Here is a 16,792-nt window from a genome sequence, read left to right as displayed (position 1 = left end):
GTCTGAAAACTTGCAGTGGAAAGTTTTTGCTGTTTGCTAGTGGATTTCCTGTATAGCACTTTCTCTGTGTATGATGTAAGCAGGATACCTCGTAAGGGTAAATATTTAGTGGGCTGTGTGTGACTATGTACAAAAATTTTGAGGAAAAGGAGTACTCAGGACAATTCAGGAAGAACTACTTGAGTTAATTATTGTTAAATATGCTGTTCCTTTTTTTACATTTTTATAACTGACTTTGAACACTTTTCTGCAGCTGTTTGTATTTTAAAATGACAGTATTTGCATTTTTGCAAACTAAATCACTTTGCATATTCTTGGAAGAGATGTGAAAAGGGAAAAAAACTGCCTCTAGATGGAGCAGTGGGAAGAGGGGAAGAAAACATGGAAAATGCTGTCAAGAACTGCCCTTCTCCAGCCACCTAACAGCAAATCCCAAGTTTTTGCTCTTCCAGAGAGTTCTGTGAGCCTGCACCACCCTTAGCCCAGAGCTTGTCACTCTCCAGAGATGAGGGGAAAGCACATGCAGGATAACAAGCTTTATCTTGGTGTTGATGCCCCATTCATCAGTTTGACTGCTGGTGGAAAGTGTAAGCCTCCTGATCATACCCATGTCAACTGAAAGTGATTTATAAACTGCTACCTTGGAAAAACACACTTGTGCTTGTTTGGGGGATGTTTGTGAGTAAAGGAGGCAAATTTCTGTTTTCCTTCCTGCATTGATGGCAGTGGATAGACAAGGCTGAAATCTGGCTTCAGTGAGGACATTAAGGAGTGAAACTTGCAAGTGAAGTGAGTGAAGCATTGCCACTGAGTTTGGAGAGTCCTGTAGCTCCTTCTTCCAGCAGTGAGAAGATCTGTCCCTTTGGCATCTTTTGTTTCCAGCTCTGACTTGGGGTTGGTTTGTTTTGTAGTTTTGCCTCTGCCACCCATGGTGCCTGTTGTGATGGGGAGGCAACAGTATTTTGGTATGAAAGGCTGCAGCATTCTGCCTACTCTGCATCTGTGCTCAGCCCTTACCCTTGGGGAGATTGGGACACTGAGTGCATTTTAAGCTCAGATTTGAATCTGGCCTGCTGCATTCCTTGTGTAAAGAAGATGGGAATTCTCAGCATTGAGCTGTGATTTGGGAAGGTCTTGGCTCCAGCCATTGCCTCTATGAACCCTTCACTGGCCTCCTCTACCCAGAGACCATGGGTCATGCTGACAACAGATTTAATGTGCAACTGAGGCTCCTAGTTTTAAAACTTGCTTCAATTACTGTGTGTTTTATTTTTTAGCACTGTAAGGGTCAAAGTGCTGAAGATGATTTGTTATACATAGACACTTGGCTGTTGCTTGTGTGAGGTCTTGGAATATTGCTGTCAGTGTCCAAACCAGCAGCAAACCAAGCAACTACTGTACAGAACAAAACAGAGTAAACAGAATAAGCCTTATTCAGTTATGCCTCAGTGATTACCCTCCTGCTGCAGCAATTGTCAAAGATGGCCTTGCTCTCTTTAGGGACCCACTGTTTCTTGAGTGGCTGGTACAGGGAGATGTTGCAGTGAATTCAAGACTCTTGGTTTGTATTTAAAACAAAATGCTGTTGCATCCAAATACCTTAGTCATTCACAAGCAAACCAGTCAGTATTTTAGGGGTGCAAAGGCATCTGCCTGGCTGAGGGTGGCAGAGTTACAGGACTGACAGTGATATCAGGGGCTTCCAGGTGGGATGGTTTAAAACTGCTCTCAGGCAAAAAGGACTTCTTCATTTTAAGACAATTGTGGCAAAGCTGTTGTGAAGGGAAAAACAGACTTTTGCTTGTGTTTTGGAAATGGAATGTTATTTTCAAATGACATTTCACTTTCCAGTTAGTTGATGCATTTCCATTAGATATGCATCAGTTCTTATACTAGGAAAGAAGAGTTTTTCCTCTCTTTGGGGTTTTGTCTTGCCAACATCTCCAGGGAAATCTCATTGTCTTTAGAGGATGTATTAACTAGTGCAACAGCATAGACCGTGGTGCTGTGAAGAGGAAAAATAGATCCATGCAAGGGAGGAGGCTTAGGAAGGGAGAGATCCTGGAGATCTCTGTTTCAGCTTTCCAGAAGAGGCCAGTTTTTGATGTGGTGGCCATTTCAAGAGGCATGATTTCAGCTGTACATACCTTAAGCCATTTACACTAACTATGGTATGCTGAAGTTTGATCATAAGGTGTGTGTACTTCCTCTTATGTTTTTGGGTTTCTTTTTTTTAACTGTGGGAGTTGCTAGATCCTTAATTATGTAAAGTGATTAGGAAAATGTGTATTGCTCTGAAGACATTGCTTTGTATGTAAACATTTAATTGCACCCTGCCACTTTCTGTATATGGGAATATATTTTATATTGTTTTTCTTGCCCAGGTTTTAAACTGTTTATATTCCCATTTCTGTTTGACTTCAATTACTTTTGGGAAGCTGTCACCTTCTAGAATATGCACAGGTACTAAACCAGCTTTTCTTGCCCAAAAAATTCCTTGGCCCTTAGTTGCTAGAATTTCATTTAGAGCAGGAACATTTCAAATCCTATTGTGTAGCAAACAAATCAGATGTGCTTTTCACACTGAGCTCCTGCTTGGTACGGCAAAGCAGCGTTGTCCTCTGCGGTTGTCCTTACGAACGTGTTGCACATCTTCCCTGTAGATCAGCACCTTGCCAAAAAGACTTAGCTTTAAATTAAAATTTACCTCTTTTTGTAGCTGGCCTGTTTGCACAACCCAGGCCCTGTGCAGCTGATGGCTGATCAGGCTGGTACAGACTCACTCCCTCCTTCAAGGGTTGGGACTCTGGTGTTCTGCTTGTGCTGCTTTCTCAGCTCTACTTGTACTGATGCTGTTCCAGGCCCTAAGCTGTGGTCAGCCCTTCCACACAGCTCTCAGTCTGTGGCTGCTGGGCTGAGTCTTTACCAGCACCCAACTTCTATCCAGTGTCTTCCTCCAGTGATTTTGTTGGTAGCAAATCAGCTTTGCAGGAGAACAAATCCATCTTGTCCTTGACACATGCAGTCAAGTACAAAGGTACTCTTGACACCAGAGAAATTCCCTCTCTATTGACCAAGTGTTGCTGCTTCTTCTCCTGGGAGGGCAACTGAGGATGGAATTTGCATTTCTTTAGCCATCCTGTGCTGCAAAGAATGCTAACATGTCAGCTACCAAGAGAACATTTTAATTTGAAATAGAAAATGTGCTCATCTTTAGGAACTAATCTACAGTAATTATAAATACTTATATATGGAAGAGAGTGTGTGTTCTGTTTTATTTTTCCTTGAAGTTTTAACTAGAGATGATATGAAGTGAAAGGCATCCCTTATATAAGACTTCTGTTTAATATTATTGTGTGGTTAAAATCCTTCCATTATAAATTTGCACATTTTTCTCCTCTTTCCTTGCATGTTCAACTGATTTTTATAGCTGTTCTGTGCAGACAGTATTTTTGTAAAACATTTTTGACACTGAATTGCAATAAATGTTCAAACAATGTGAACCACAGAGTTGGTTGTCTCATTGCTTCCAAGGTGGTGACCTTATCAGCCTTGAGCTCCTGATGACTGTAAGCAAAGACTGCTCTGCAGGAACATCCAGAACTTGGCTCGTTGTCACAGCAGAAGATCCCAGATAGAGCTATTGCTTCATCCCATCTCAAAGGGAAATGAGCCCTGGCCTCCAGCAGAACCTGTGCTCACAGGGAGCCTTGTGCTCATCAGTCTGCCCACAGCACAGGAGTGAGGCTGCCCCAAAAGAGATCAGCAGTGCTCACTCTGATCTGAGACCTTCAGCTCCACCTTATGGCTTATAAAATACTGGGGTTTTTCCAGTCATATTGCCTGAGGGATTATTTTTAAATCTCTTTTTGGGAGTAGGGAATTATTGCATTTTGTTAGTGTCAGGACTGCAAACAGTCTGCCCCAGGCTCTTGCTCAGAGGGAATGTGAGTAGGAGCCCACTGAAGTGACTCCTAATAAACTGGGGAAAAGCAGTTGGGAAAGCAAATGAAACATGCCTCTGGTTGGAACAGAAGCTATCATGATAAAACAGGATTACTTGCCTCATGAAAGCTCTGCCAGCTATGGAAAGAAGCACAAAATGCAGCTGTTTTGTTTTCAGTCTCATTTGCACTGTCATATAAGGTATGTTTGAGTGCTTTCCTAAGTCTCTGTAGTGAGGCTGTGGCTCGGATCTGCAGTTAGAGGGTGGTACCCCCAGACACAAGTCTTTGGAAACACAGTGTGGGACAAGATCACAAAGCCTTTTAAACAAGAGACAGCTCTTGTTAAGACATAGTCCTTATTCAAAATTTTTAAAAATAGCAAGCTCTAGTTATTTTAATAGACTAAATGTGCAAAGACTAAATCCTTTAAGGGGAATACTGGACCTTTTTAGGAGTATGTTGGGCCCCATTTTCATGTTATTGCTGCTACCACCTCCCCCCTTTTAGGTGCAGACAGGGATAGGAGAGGCATCCTGAAACCTGGATGAAGGTTTGTTACTTGTTGCCTTGATCAATGGTAACAAGTCACCCTGTGCACTTCCTTGGAGTGCCCTCACTGTCTGTCTTAGAGCCTGATAAAACAAGTTCAGCCAAAAAACATTTTGAAAATTTCTTATACAAAGAATATTAAAATTGTGACTCTACTTTGCCCCAGCTTTCCCTAATCCTCATTCCTGCTTCTCTGTTTTACAGGGGTGAACCCCAGTGAGCCATATAGGGATTGCTTTATTTTTGACAAAACCTGAACTGTTCCTGTGATCAAAATGCAGAACTTGGAAAGAGCTGTTTTCCAAAAGGCTCTATAAATAACTCATGTGGGTTCAAAGGCCTTCCCTAAGCTGGAAGGACACCAGTTCACTCCTCACCATTCTTGATGCACAGTATACTGCACTTTTTAGTTGAAAACAAGCAAATGTCTTTTTAATATGTTTTCCTTGGATAATTTCAGTTCTGCTCAGAACAGACCATGAACACAGACAGCAGCACACACAGGTTGCAGCTGAGGTGCCAGGTCCAGTCCAGAGCTCCTGATGGTGCTGCTGCTTTCATGCAGAGGCTGGAGGTGGGTGGTGGGACAGGAAGAACACCCACTCCCAGCTTCACAGGATAAATAAACAAACCACCCCATGGGATTTATGTTTGTAGACAGAGAAATGCAGTCAGTGCAGGAAATGTGAGTCCTTCCTTGTCACAACCCCCCAGGAATTTTAGCTTATTTTAGCAGGGTTTTTAAGAATTGAGTGAAGCTAATTCTTACCAGCATTTATTTTTATTCTTGAAGTTCATAAAATATGATATCTCTGTGGGTAATCTTTGATGTGAAAGGTGTGTGTAACAAACTGTCAGCCAAGGAGCTGCCTCACTCCCTGTCTGCACTCTGTGCCAAGCTGGGGTGGGCTACAGTTTTGCTTTTTCTTGCTTTCCCTCCACAAGCAAAACTCACTTTTGTGAGGGATTCCCAGCCAGAAACATCTTTCTCTCCTTCCTCCCACTGCAGTGTGGCAGCCCAGCTGGTGGGCAGTGCCAGAGGAGGCTGCACACCCACGGGGGGCAATGGCTCAGCCTGGGGCCAGCCTCCAGCCCAAACACGATCCAGCCTAGGCTGCTGGAGCCCCTCTGGCTCTGGTCATGGCTGCAGCAATTCCAGGGCTGTGCCAGCCTGGCACTCAGCACTCTGTGCCCTTCCTTCCCAGCAGGAGCTGTCTCTTGGTACCAGACCCGTCACTTTTCCCCCTGGAGTTTGGGGCACCCCCCTCAGCTGGCCTGGGGCACATTTTGTCTATGGATCTCCCACCAGAAGCTGACCAAAGTTTTCAATATTGGTCCTCCCTTAAATTACTTTCTCCCAATCTTTTTATAGCTCTCCAACTGAAGTGGAATTTATTCTTTCTTTTTTTAATATAGCTGGAGGTGTAAATCCAGACAAATATAACTCCTGAGGGGGAATCAACCTGTCCATGCCACAGCTCAGCAGGGCCTGTGTTACTGCTGGTATATATAAAGCAACCAGGAGCCTTTTTAAACCTCTGAGACTGAAGTAATTTTTTTTGTTACTTATAGCTAATTAAATGGTTCTCATTCAAAAGCACTGTCTCCTGGTGGTAGGTAGAAACCTACAATCTTACTTTTACCACACACTTTTTATATTTCAAGCCTCTATCTTTAACCCAATGGTGGGATTCAGGGTTAATGCTCGTTAGATCTGTGTCTAGACAGTTGTGAAAAACAGGAAATGAATTACATTATAGTAGGAAAGGAGAATTTAACCTTTTCTCTCCTCACTAACACATGTGACTGAGGAAAATATGCTACAACAGAGTATTTTGGAAAGTTTAAGGAAGTAGAAAAATGAGAAGAAAAAAGAAAAAAGCTGGGTTTCCACAGGGCCTCGTGGGAATTATTACACAGAAAATAATGCACCAGACTCTGCCCTCAGCTACACCCGGGCAGGAATTTGTTTCCTCTGGTCCCTGTGGAAAAATTGCATTTTATTATTCCCTGCTTATGCTGAACATTCAGAGGAAGGAAAAGCCAAGTTAGCCCATTTCACACACATGCACCAGCACGTGTGGCAGCTGCAGGAGAGCAGCCCCTACACAACACCCATCCTGCAGCACCCTGAGCCAGGCAGGGCTCCGTAACACCCCTGGGCAAACAGCACCTTGCATCCCTTCTCCTCAGGCCGCCCAAGGCCTCACGGTAATTTTGAAAGATTTACAAAGTGTTTTTTTTGGTTTTTTGGATTAGACACTGAAAAAATGCAAAATTCTGTTGCTTGGCCCTCGAGGGAAGTAAGAGCCCAAAGGCTCATTGGCCCCAGGCAGCAGCACAGGGATATTGCTGTGGCTGAGCATGTACAGGGTAAGGCTTTAAAAATTTGCTGTAATGAACCCAGAGCAGGAATTAAGGCTGAACCAGTGTGGACAGCTGGCTGGGCTGCTCCTTACCCCCCTATTGCCCCCATTCCCTGCAATTGGCCACTGTTCTGATGCAAAACACACCGCGGGCAAGAGCGGTGCTGCCAGCACCCTCCAGAGGCTCGGAGCGCTTTCCCGGCCCCCTCATGAGGTTTCTTAAACCTCCCTGGACCCCGGAGGCTGCAGAAGCATTGAGCAGGTGCCTGCTCCGCTGCAGGAGCGCTGTCCCTCCCCAATGGCATCTCCCTGTGTCCCTGCCTGTGCCCTCTCTGCTGCAGGGGCACTGTCCCTCCCCAATGGCATCTCCCTGTGTCCCTGCCCTCTCTGCTGCAGGATCACTGTCCCTCCTGGATGGCATCTCCCTGTGTCCCTGTGTCCCTGCCCTCTCTGCTGCAGGAGCACTGTCCCTCCCCAGTGGCATCTCCCTGTGTCCCTGCCTGTGCCCTCTCTGCTGCAGGAGCGCTGTCCCTCCCCAATGGCATCTCCCTGTGTCCCTGTGTCCCTGCCCGTGCCCGCTCCTCCCTGCAGGCCGTGAGCAGCCGGGCCTGCTGCAGGGACCCTTCTCATGGTGTGCACAGCACAGCTTTGCCTCCCCCGTCCATGGCTCTGCTGGAGCCAGATGTTTACGTTCTCTGACGTGCTGTCAGCTGGCCAGGAACACGAATATCCCCAGAGCAGAGCAACAAAGCCTTCCCAAGGATCCTCCGCGCCGCTTAGCCCAGGCTCTGCCATTCCTGCCCTCCTGGGATCCCGCTGCCTTTGGTGGCTGCTGAGAGTATGGAAGAAAGGGATTAGTCCTCTCCAGACTATTTATTTGCTTAGTTTTATCATGATTCCTTTTAATTTTGAAAGCACATCAGCGTGCTGTGTACAAATCACTGGAATAATAGTGTAGTTAATTTTATGGCGTCTTTAGCACCGTCCAAAGTGGAAAAAAAAATACCAACCCAACCAGCAAACAACTGTCCCTGCAATGGAGTGATCTAAATAAAGTTCTTTAAGCAATACAATATTTCCCTGTATAGCTGTCAATGTTTCCACTGCCAGTTTGTCTTCATAGAGGAACCAAGCTTTGGCACAGCTTATATCAGAAAGAAAATCTTTAAGTGTTTCCAAAGGGTTGTGGGGTAAGGGGGATTATGGAAGTTCAACTTGCTAGAAGAGCAGTAGAATGTTGGCCTAAGGGTCTCAGCAAGGAAGGAAATGCCTCCATTTATCCAGATTTACTTGCCCAGGCTTGTGCCATGGAGGGAGGCAGTGGAGCAGGAGGCCTTGCAGCATTTGCACCTGACCAGGCAGCAGCAGCCAAGGTGGGGATCCTCCCCAGGAAGAGCCAGCTGCTAAGGGGAGTGCTGAGGAAAGAATTCAACATTGCCCATTGCTAATGCCAAAGGAAGCTCAGGAGCCAGCACCCGCTGCCAGATGAGCTGCTGTGGAAGGAGCTGTCTGTACCTCAGTGTGCCTGGGGAGGACCAGGGCCACAAGCAGGCACATGGACACACAGAGTGAAAGCTGCCTTTCAGAAATCTCGCTCTGCAGGGTAAGGAAGGTCAATAACTTCTTGTCAGGAGCAGCTTTGCTTGAAGGAGAAGCTTTAGGACATGGCTCATCCTGGGGTGGGGGCTGGGAACGAGTTTCTGCATTAATCACTAATCTCTTTTCTGGTTTTTTTTTTCATTAGTATCTTCTGCTTGATATCAGTGTAACCTGCTTGACAGTCTACTGCTGCCAGAAATGGTGTTTGATTTACAGAAGAGGTGGAAAGCTAAATAGAAGAGGATACAGGTATTCCAAGGATCCTCATTTTGGTGTCTCTCCATGGCCACACCTGTCACCCCTGAGGTCTCCTGTCACTGGAGACTGATGGACAAACCCCAGAGCTCCTCTTGCTGGCCAGGATGGGTTGCTGGAGTACCCTCTCAGGCATCTGGGAAGGCACATTTACCTCAGCCCATCCTCAGGTTACCACATGAACTGCATGCACTGAGATCCTGCATCCCACTTAATATTTAATCACCCTTTGCCCTCATTTTCTTAAGTGGGCAGTGAAACCCTAGCTAGGCTGTGTGCCCCAGCAGCATGGTATTTGATTACAGAAAACTCAAAACAAAGCTTCCATTTGCTAATCCAGCCATGTGCCAGTGGCCATAGCCCTGGAGCTCCATGGATCACTCTCCCAATGGCCCTAAGCAGCTGCAAGGAGCAGCTCTAACAGTGTTTGGGAGCAGGCTCTCTTCCACTGAGCAGGCCAGGCAGGTGACCTTACTGTGAGACACAACAGTGCCAGCTCAGAGGAGAACAAGTGAAATTGGTGACATCTCTTTTGGACCCCACACATGTACTACTGTCACATTGTCAGGCTTCAGAGCTCCTCAGCACTGGGCAGTCCCCATGTGTGACTTTTTGGACTCCATGTGCTAAGCCAGGGCATTTACTTTTTGAATGACCACAAATAATCCCCATTTCTGAAGATGTCTGTAAGCCCAGCAAGCAACCTTGCCAGGTTGGATGGGGGTCTGAGCAACCTGGTCTAGTGGAAGGTGTCTCTCCCACAGCAGTGGGGTAGGAATTAGATGATTTAAGGTCCCTTCCAACCCAAACCATTCTATGATTCTGTGGTCATGAGTGGGGTGGTAATGTCCTGCACCTCCACTGTCTGCACTGCCCCTGCAGGCAGTGAGCAGAGGGGACCCCATGGTCCCTGCCAAGGGCTGGGACCTGCACCCATGTGGCCAGGACCAGGCTGAGCTGTTCCACAGCCCTGCATGTCCACAGCAGCTCAAGGCAGTGGGGCCCCAGAGAACATTGGCAGAAAGGTTCCATCAGGCTCTGTGCTTGGAAAGGTGCCCCTGCTCACACAGCACCAGCTCAGAGCAGGCTGCAGCTTTGCCTCTGTGCATGGATCTGACCTCCATGCACCATGAGAGCATGGAAAGGCTGGCAAGCAGGAGATGCTGGGAATGTGAGTGGGTCTTTGCTGGCAATAAAGTCTCTCACTTAGTCTTTCAGTTCTCAAAAGCACCTAACCTGGGGTGCTTTATTTAATAATTATCAAATAAGTTAAATGAGAATGACATTACGTAAACAATCTACCCTGCAAAGGATCTCTGACAAACATGGCAGGCAGGGCACTGCAATCCCAGCCTGCTGCTGGGAGCAAGGCAGGGGGAGCACCCTGCTGGTGGCACCAGCAAGGAGAACAGCTGGGCCCCACAGCTCTGCTTATTCTGCATCTCAGGACGGAACGTATCGATCCCTGTGTACTTTATGGGAACTCCATGGACAATGCATTTGAAAACAACTCCTGGGCAGACACAGACCGTAGCATATTAAAAGGTATTTTTAGTACTTCTGGCAAAGCAGATTGAACTCTGCTTTTAGCTGTGCTAAGACAACTCCATGGAGTTTGCTGGCAGCCCTGTATATTCATACTGAGGTAGAGGTTACTTGACTAAATAGTTGCATTTCCTTCATGCAAGACAAAAACACAAGTGCAGATAAATACTGGGGTCCTGACTTACAGTGGGCTGTATTTTCTTCCTATTTTCTGCCTGAAAGAAGTTTGAAGTGCCAAAGAAACATTGTCACATAGCAAGGAAAAATTACTCTGAATGTCACCGCCTTGATTTGTGACGCCTTTGTTTTTGTACTGGTATAAATATAACTGTGACCATTTCATACAGCAAAGTGCTCTGTGATGAGTACAGTATAAATAGTGGAACTGATTTCACTTGCTGTAAACAAGGACTGGCAAGCCTTGCTTCACCCCAGCAGTTAGAATGGTGGAAGCAGCAGGAGCTTTACAGCTAAATGGTTAAAAGCCACAGCAGAACATTTTCTCGGGAAGGCTCCAAGTGTGGAGCTGGTGTGCTGCCATTTCAGCAGCCAGGCTGAGACAGGGGGAAGCACGCCACCACAATTGCATACTAAAAAGAAGGGAAAGCTGAGATAACTACCATCTTCTTACTGTGTAGGCTGTTTGAAAAAAAATAACATATAATGATTCTTGCCTTATTGCAGTGTTTGGGTTCCAGATATAGCCTTGCATGGGAAGGCTGGTATGATGCTGAACCAAGCAAAATGAGCATTTCCTGCTTTTAAGTAATATAATGTCAGGAATCCAGCTCACTGCAAACATCCTGCTCATCTTCCAGAGCAGGAAGCAGACATTCAGGTGAATAATGTCAGTCCAGTTGGACATTGTGAGTGGCAGCTCACAGCCCAGGTCCTTAATGCTTATTTTTATGACTATAAAATGAAGCCTGGTACACCTCATACCTAGGAAGTGGCTTCACTCGCTCAGAAACCCAGGGACTTGCCAGAGGCCCTAGATAACTAAGTAAGATTTGTTTTAACTGCCCTCAGTATCCAAGGTATTTCCTACTGTAAGTATAAGGAAACATTGAGGATACTTAAACAACCCTATTTGTTTATCTTAGGTCAAACTGAAGAGATTTTCCAGAACCACTACTGCAGCTGCACTTAACTGGCTGAAAGGCTGCATTTGTATAGAGTGCTTCATTTCTGACTCCATGATCATAAAGGAAAAGAGGTGAGCTCCACAAGGAAGTGTGCACAAACCTGGGCAGATGTCTCCAGACACTCCCTCCTTGGGTGTGCTCCACTAACCTTGCCCTCTACTGGGCCAAGTGCTGCAGGAGGAGGAAGCCAGAAGGCAGAAGAAAATCCCCAGCACTCTCTCCCTCAAGTTTCTGAGAAGGTAATTACCTGAAGAGAGACAGATGTTCCTCCTCGAGAGGAGATGAGATTCTCCAAGCCTGAGATTCCTAAGTGTCATAGGAGGGCAAGCCCAGCAAAGCTGGAGCCATCTGCTCTGCTGTGTGACACGTGAAGTGCAGCTCTGCAGGTCCTCCCTCCAGCAGAGTGGCTCATGCCAGGTGTGTGGGACAGCCACCACCTGGGTCAGGGACAGTGTCTCAGTTCTGCAAGGCACCCAGTGCAAGGTAACTGGGGCTACTGAAGGGACATGGTGGTATTTTCACACCTCATTCTTACTCCCTGGTACAGCTTTCTCAAGTCATTTAGTCTACAATCCTTGTTTCCTAAAAAGGTAGGGGAAAGAAATGTGAAAAACGAGAAAATTTGGATCAAAGTCGTTCTAACAAGGAAAACCTGACCAACCAGAGATGGCCATTTTACAGTGGAAGCTTGAAGAGCAATGGTGCTTCAGAGCATGCACGGGGCTCTGGCTGGACAATGAGAGTATGAAGAGGCCACACATGTCAAAATGCTCTGACCAAGGCTCTCATCCTGGAATTTGATTCATACAAATGCACCCCCTGGCCCCTTTTCTTCCTGAATAGCCCAGATCAGATTGCAGCATCCCCAGGTATCTAAATATAAACTGATAGCAAACCAATTGCTCTGAAACCCTAAGGTGTCACAGGTGTTTTGGTAGGAACTGTGACCAGATATATCTGGGGGATGTGCTGGCCAGGTCCCTCAAACTGGCACATGGTGAGACACTGCTGCCACATAGCCCCTGGTGTGCAGGATGGGCTTGCACTGCCATGGCAGGCTCAGGCAGTCGAGGGCAGTACCTCAGCCTCCAGCCAGAACCTTGCAAGGTACAGATCCCCTCTGCAATGCTGTCAGAGTGACTCAATTGTAACTGTAACAGCTACTGGCAGGGCTCAGTGTGCAGGGGACCACCTCTGTCCCTGTCCCAACCTGCACTTCCACTGAATGCTGACTGCTCTCTCTGCTGGCCAACCAAGAAATGGGATTTTCTCAAGGCAGACCTGGTCACATACAAGTTTGCAAAATGCACTGACCAAACAAATGCGTGTCAGAAAAAAGTGCCTATTTCTCTAAAAGTCACAAACAGCTGAATAAAAGAGGTTATTTATCAAATAAACTATATTCTTAGGTAGAAAGCAGCAGCAAAGAAGAGAAAAAGGCAGGAGAGATGTGGGTGTTCCATCTTGTGCTGCTGCAATAGTCTGCTGGAGATGGGAGGAACCACCTGTGAGATGGGATATGCCCCCATTATAAGGCTATCACAGTCTCTCCCTATGATGTCTAGAAATAAAGGCTTGGAGAATTTCCAGTGACCAACAAAAGCTGGGAGACCATGGGATTGTGAGTAACTGACCTGAGAGCAGGAGGGTTTCCCCTTGCTTTCTTCAATGCCTTACTCAAGGATCACCTAGTCCAAAAAGCAACCACTTAGGGGCTCTAAGCTCACAAAACCTGTAATAACTGGACAAAAGAAAGACATCACATGGAAAAGGACAAGGTAAAGAAGGCTGAAAGGGAATGGGGAGCTAAGATACACTAGGACATCATTGTACTGAAAGTGCATAAGCAGCACATCCTGGTCCTGGACACAGTGGGAAAGCATCTGACACAGTAAAGATCCAGAGTCTCAAGGGCTATGGACAGCATGGAGTGTAAGTGAGCAGAGGCTGGCCCTGTTGTGCCAGGGCACCCCAGGCAATCAGCCATCAGTGCTTTCCTGTGATTCCCTGATAGCTCCCAGTGGCATGAGCCCAGTTCCCCCGCACCAAGGAGTGAGGCTCTCCCTCAGCACCCCCTCAGCTGGGGGGCTGCACTGGCCAGCCTGGAGCTCACCTGAGGAGCAGCAGCTGTGCTCTGCCATACAGTGTACCCCACACAGGAACCTAGCACTGCGGGGTGAACTTGTTTGAATCTCAGGTGTTTGAATACACCACTGGTCACAGAGCTGACAATTAGGGATGTCTGGCAGTGAAGCTGCCTCCTCGCCATCAGATTTACAGTGGAAGGTCTTTGCTTGTTCTTCTGCAGGTACATGGCAAAGTGGCTCTCAGCAAACTTTGCTTTTCTGTCTGCAACTTACTGTGGTGTTCAGTGGGGAAACCACACTGGTGGGGCCACCTCATGCATCAAATATGGGTTGATAGGAGAAGTTAAACACAGCAAGTTCCACAAAATAATCAGAACTATTTGACTAACTCCAGTCAGGGTTACCTAAGAAAGGACCAAAGAGGAGAGGGAAGTCACTTAGTCCCTGTGATGGGACACTAGGACTAATCAGCACCAGAAAAGAGATGGTTTCTGATAACTACAGTGAAGTGAGTAGCTTTTCTTTGTCTTTTGGGCTCTAAATGAGCACTTGATATATTCCTGAATTCTTTCCTTCTGATATCATGCCCACCTGAAAGGAGATTAAATGTCCCCACACTTGATGAGCTAGAGAGACAGCACCACACTATCACCATCCTCAGCACTGAGTTAAATAATTCTCTGGCTTCTACTGATCCCTCTGGAATGACAACTTTTTACAAGAGCCACACAAAGGTGGTTAATTATAGAAAAGCTATAATCACACACACACAGCCTGCTACATGTAAAATTAAGCACCTGTTCAGAATGATTACAGAGAAAAAGGACTAACTCTTCATGTTGGGTTTTTTTTTTAAACTTGCATAGTCTGAATAATGGTTGTGACTGTTCTTCTTTACAGCCTTGATGCTGAAACTAGATTAAACCAGGCAGGCTCTCGTGTCTTGACCCCCACTAAAGGGAGTGTGTCACAGATTTCACGCACCGGAAACCAGCTGAGGTTAAATCAAATGACATACTCAAGTAGGGAGGGATGAGAACCTCATGTTCTGTAACAACTTAAAGGGCCTGTTGAGCAATGCACAGGAACTCTGTGTCTGTGACACTCAGCCACTCAAAGGGTAAGAAGTGCTTAACACAACCCATTTATATAACTGCAACGAGGATCTTGGCATTCCCACCTCTGCTGTGTCTAAGCCAGTGCCCTGGCAGCTACAGGAGCTGAGCAGGCAAACTGCTGCTGCTCTGCACTGCCACAGCCGGCCTGAACATCACTCAGAACCATCAGCACCATCATCTGCATACCCCAGTGTGCCTGCTATATCAGCATCAAGAGCTGCCATTTCATCCAAACATGGACACATCAGACCTTTTACACAGGAGTGAGCATCTGGTTAAATCCAGCTGTCCCCTCTTGGGAGGGTTTGTGCATCAGTTTATCAGGAATCCCAAGTTTCATCTCAGTTTCTTCTGGTGACACTGATCAGAGTGACAGAAACTGCAGAAGAACTGTCCCACTCCAGAGGGGAGTGTCCCTACAACTGGCCTCCCCACCAGTCCATGCTGGCCTCAAGGAATATGTGTAGTAGCAGCCTGTCTGCACAGGCAACCAACTGTGCTGCATCTGGCAACAGAAAGTTGAAGCTCCTGTATTCAGCAGCCCTCATGATATGGAAAGAGATGTCTGCAGGAAGTGAATCAATCCCACAGTTGTTCAAGTGGCTGTCTCTGCTGTTACTATGCTGAGTAAATTCTCTAGAACTGATGAGAGATACAGTAATACACTATGTATGTAACAATAAACCTGGGTAACACATACAAGATTCTTACAAGTTTTGATATTTTTCTTTACTTACAAATAAAATGACCCCTTAATACTTAAAATCTTTACTGTGCTTTTCTTCACAGGAATGAAATATATCACAAATGTTTATTATAGTCTCAATCCCAGCAGGTTTCCAAGGCCTGACTGGCTAAAGCCCTGAGCAGCCTGGTCTGATCTCATTGGACCAGGGACTGCCTGACCCTTCTAACCTGTGTTCTTCTACCAGTCTGTGAGCCTGTGATGTGCTAGGGTATAAAGTAGAACAAGTCCAGAGCTGAGAATTAAAGACCTCATTTTAGCCTGTTTCTGCAATTCCACACTAAGAAGTGTGAGACTGCTGCAAGCCCTCAGCCAGCACGAGGCTTTCCTGGGATGCCCTGCAGGGATGCAGCTTGGCATCACCTCTGAGGATATTCAGCAGCAGGCAGCCCTGAAGAGGGAGCTTTCTCACTCCCTTCCCCCCAGCCATATGGCCCTGCTGATTTCCTTACACCAGCACGAGCAGCTGTCTGACCTCAAGGCAGGCCAGCTCAAGGAACTAAGAAGCAAAAAAAAAAAAACCTCAACAAAACTTCCTTCTTTCTGTCAGAACTACCCTGAATTATCACAAGGCCAAACAAACACCAAGTGCAAGAAGATGGGAGCAGGTGAGAATGCACAGCCAGCATGACAAGCAAAAATAGCAACTGCATCTTCCAGGAACTGTCAGCACTAGAACACTTCACTGAAATGGCAGGATTTAATTCTCCCCTGGTGCAGCACACAAACCTGGATGCTCACCTGGTTTTACACAGTGCATGGGAGTTCACAACTGAACTACTAAATCAATTTTCCCTTTACACTTCTGCTAAACAAGGACTAATCAGTAAAGCTAGTGAGGAAACTGAGATGTACTGTCTGTTTACATATGATTGACAGCAATCACAACATGAAGAAAAACCATATCCCACTTTTAAAATGTGACAACTTGTAGCAATTTAGGCTACAATATTCAGTATTTTATGCACATATTTTTCCAAAAGCTTTTTTTGCAGCTCTTTTCAGTTTAGGCACAGTAGCTGGAAAAGCAATATGCTTATGGTGGCATGTCTGCCTTTGATTTGACATTCAAAACCAAGTGCATTCTTACATAATTAAAATAAAGATTTTTATTCAGTTAATGACATTTCTCTCTGGGTGTTCCATTTTTCCAAATACCTATTGCATGTACAGAAATGTAAACCATAAATACAATGTAAGAGCAGCAAAACAAAACACATCCACTCAGAGCCAGAGGAACTCTGCTCACTTCACTGTCCTTCCAAAGCATAGCTGTAATCAGTCTGACTGCCAAATCGATGCACAAAGTCTGAAAGGGAGAACACTGAGCCCCATCCCACTTCGGGATTCATACTGATGAAATCATCCAAGTTCATCTTGGAATCTGAAAAAGGACCAGAAAATGGAAATATCTGAGTTCCAGATGCAGGTTCTGT

At 46.1% G+C, this 16,792-nt stretch overlaps 1 protein-coding gene across 2 annotated transcripts in view; it reads right to left on the bottom strand.

Moving 5' to 3' along the window:
- Positions 1–16,792, bottom strand: part of NTAQ1 (N-terminal glutamine amidase 1) — a 34,847-nt gene that overhangs the window by 6,300 nt on the left and 11,755 nt on the right. Inside the window, exon 6 of one of the 2 annotated variants that reach the window (XM_074556539.1) lies at positions 1,287–16,740. The exons of the other annotated variant lie outside the window; for it this stretch is intronic. Coding sequence (XP_074412640.1) covers positions 16,607–16,740 — 134 coding nt within the window. The 3' untranslated portion in view covers positions 1,287–16,606. Of the gene's footprint in view, positions 1–1,286; positions 16,741–16,792 lie in introns of those variants that run through there. 2 annotated transcript variants of the gene reach the window in all.

The sequence above is a fragment of the Zonotrichia albicollis genome, chromosome 1 (assembly GCF_047830755.1).
Source record: "Zonotrichia albicollis isolate bZonAlb1 chromosome 1, bZonAlb1.hap1, whole genome shotgun sequence".
NCBI lineage: Eukaryota > Metazoa > Chordata > Aves > Passeriformes > Passerellidae > Zonotrichia > Zonotrichia albicollis.
This window is presented reverse-complemented; position numbering and strand designations above follow the sequence as displayed.